At 64.8% G+C, this 1,700-nt stretch overlaps 1 protein-coding gene across 1 annotated transcript in view; it reads left to right on the top strand.

The window, feature by feature from the left end:
* The window catches only part of NBEAL2 (neurobeachin-like 2), a gene marked incomplete at its 3' end in the record, with an annotated part of 17,523 nt that extends 15,826 nt beyond the window's left edge, over positions 1-1,697 (top strand). The window contains exons 33-40 of the mRNA XM_009333305.1: positions 18-107; positions 241-350; positions 442-614; positions 873-967; positions 1,066-1,176; positions 1,209-1,271; positions 1,351-1,499; positions 1,595-1,697. Of these exons, the coding sequence (XP_009331580.1) occupies positions 18-107; positions 241-350; positions 442-614; positions 873-967; positions 1,066-1,176; positions 1,209-1,271; positions 1,351-1,499; positions 1,595-1,697 (894 nt within the window). The remainder of the gene's footprint in view (positions 1-17; positions 108-240; positions 351-441; positions 615-872; positions 968-1,065; positions 1,177-1,208; positions 1,272-1,350; positions 1,500-1,594) is intronic.
* Positions 1,698-1,700: the final 3 nt, after the last annotated feature.

Raw genomic sequence — 1,700 nt, 5'->3', positions numbered from 1 at the left:
TTGCTGTCTCCCTGCAGGGCATCAGCGATGGGGTGGCCCTGGTGCAAGCCGTGGTCCCCAAGAACCAGGCGCATTCCTTCATCACTCAGGGATCACCCGACGTCCTGGTGAGTGTGGGAAAACTGAGGCACGGGTGACCCTGGTGGGGTGACCCTGCTGACCTGGGGGGGACCGAGACCGAACCCCAGGAGAGCTCCAGTGGGTGGGAGCTGCGTCACCTCCATCTCCACCTCTGCCCAGGTCACCGTGAGTGCCAACGGCTTGTTGGGGACCCACAACTGGTTGCCCTATGACAAGAACATCTCCAACTACTTCAGCTTCACCAAAGACCCCACCGTCTCCAACGCAAAGTGAGTTAACGCATGGTCCCCGGGGACGGTCCCCAAAGGTGCCACCATCCCACCCATGGCTCTGCCACCATCCCATGTCGCTCCCCACCAGGACCCAGCGCTTCCTGCAGGGCCCCTTCGCCCCTGGCGCGGACCTGTGCTCCCGCACGCTGGCCGTGTCCCCCGACGGGAAGCTGCTCTTCAGCGGGGGACATTGGGACAACAGCCTCCGCGTCACCTCGCTGGCTAAAGGGAAGGTCGTTGGGCACATCACCCGGCACATAGGTAAGTCCTCCTCTGATGATGAAGGTCCGATGATGCCCCAATGGGTTTGTAGGGGGGAGGCAGAGGACGTGGGAGCGGGCAGGGGACATCTCCCAGTGTCCCTCGTCTTCTGGGGACAGTCCAGGCTCCATCGCAGAGCCAGGCTGGGGTTAGGGTCAGCAGCATCTCCACACCCCAAAACACGTCTTGGTGCCATCCCACGGGGTTGGGGTACCAAGCGCGGTGGGACGGGACCAGCAGCTCATGTCGGTGTCACAGATGTTGTCACCTGCCTGGCGCTCGACCTCTGCGGCATCTACCTCATTTCTGGGTCCCGGGACACCACCTGCATGGTGTGGCAGGTCCTACAGCAGGTAGGGATAAGTTGACCCTTGTCCCCGCGCTCCGGATGGGGTGGCTTGCAGTGGGCGCTGCCACCAGGTCACTGAGGTCCCCGTGTCCCCAATACCAGGGTGGGTTTTCCAGCGGCTTGGCTCCCAAACCCGTCCAGGTCCTGTACGGCCACGATGCCGAGGTGACGTGCGTGGCCATCAGCACCGAGCTGGACATGGCGGTGTCGGGCTCCAAGGTGAGCTGGGGTGGTGCCCCCCCATGGCCGTGGGGCCGGAGGGGCAGGTGGTCGCCCAGACCGCCGTGGGTCAACGAGCCTGCTTGAAGGTACGGCCGGGTGCCCCTGCGTCCTCCCCCCTCACCACCGTCAGCGTCTGTGTTCCCCCCTCTTCGCTCTGTCTTTCAGGACAGGTTTGCGCTGCACCTCTACTCGGTGAACGGGAAGCACCTCTCCTCCGTCCCACTGGACGAGGAGGTGACGGCCATGTGCCTGACGGAGGAGTTCGTGGTGCTGGGGACCATGCAGTGCGGGCTGGAGATCCGTGACCTCCAGAGGTGAGGGCTAGCACCCACCTTGTCCCACCCCAACCACCCCCTTGGGGTGCCCGGGGGGCTCGAGGGGTCCCATCCCACCACTCGTCTTCTCCCAGCCTCAGGGCGGCCGTGCCCCCCGTGCCCATGCGGGTGCCCGTCCACAGCGTGTCCGTCACCAAGGAGAAGAGCCACATCTTGGTGGGGTTGGAGGACGGCAAGCTC

Source organism: Pygoscelis adeliae, unplaced genomic scaffold (genome assembly GCF_000699105.1).
Source record: "Pygoscelis adeliae isolate BGI_AS28 unplaced genomic scaffold, ASM69910v1 Scaffold88, whole genome shotgun sequence".
Taxonomy (NCBI): Eukaryota; Metazoa; Chordata; class Aves; order Sphenisciformes; family Spheniscidae; genus Pygoscelis; species Pygoscelis adeliae.
This window is presented reverse-complemented; position numbering and strand designations above follow the sequence as displayed.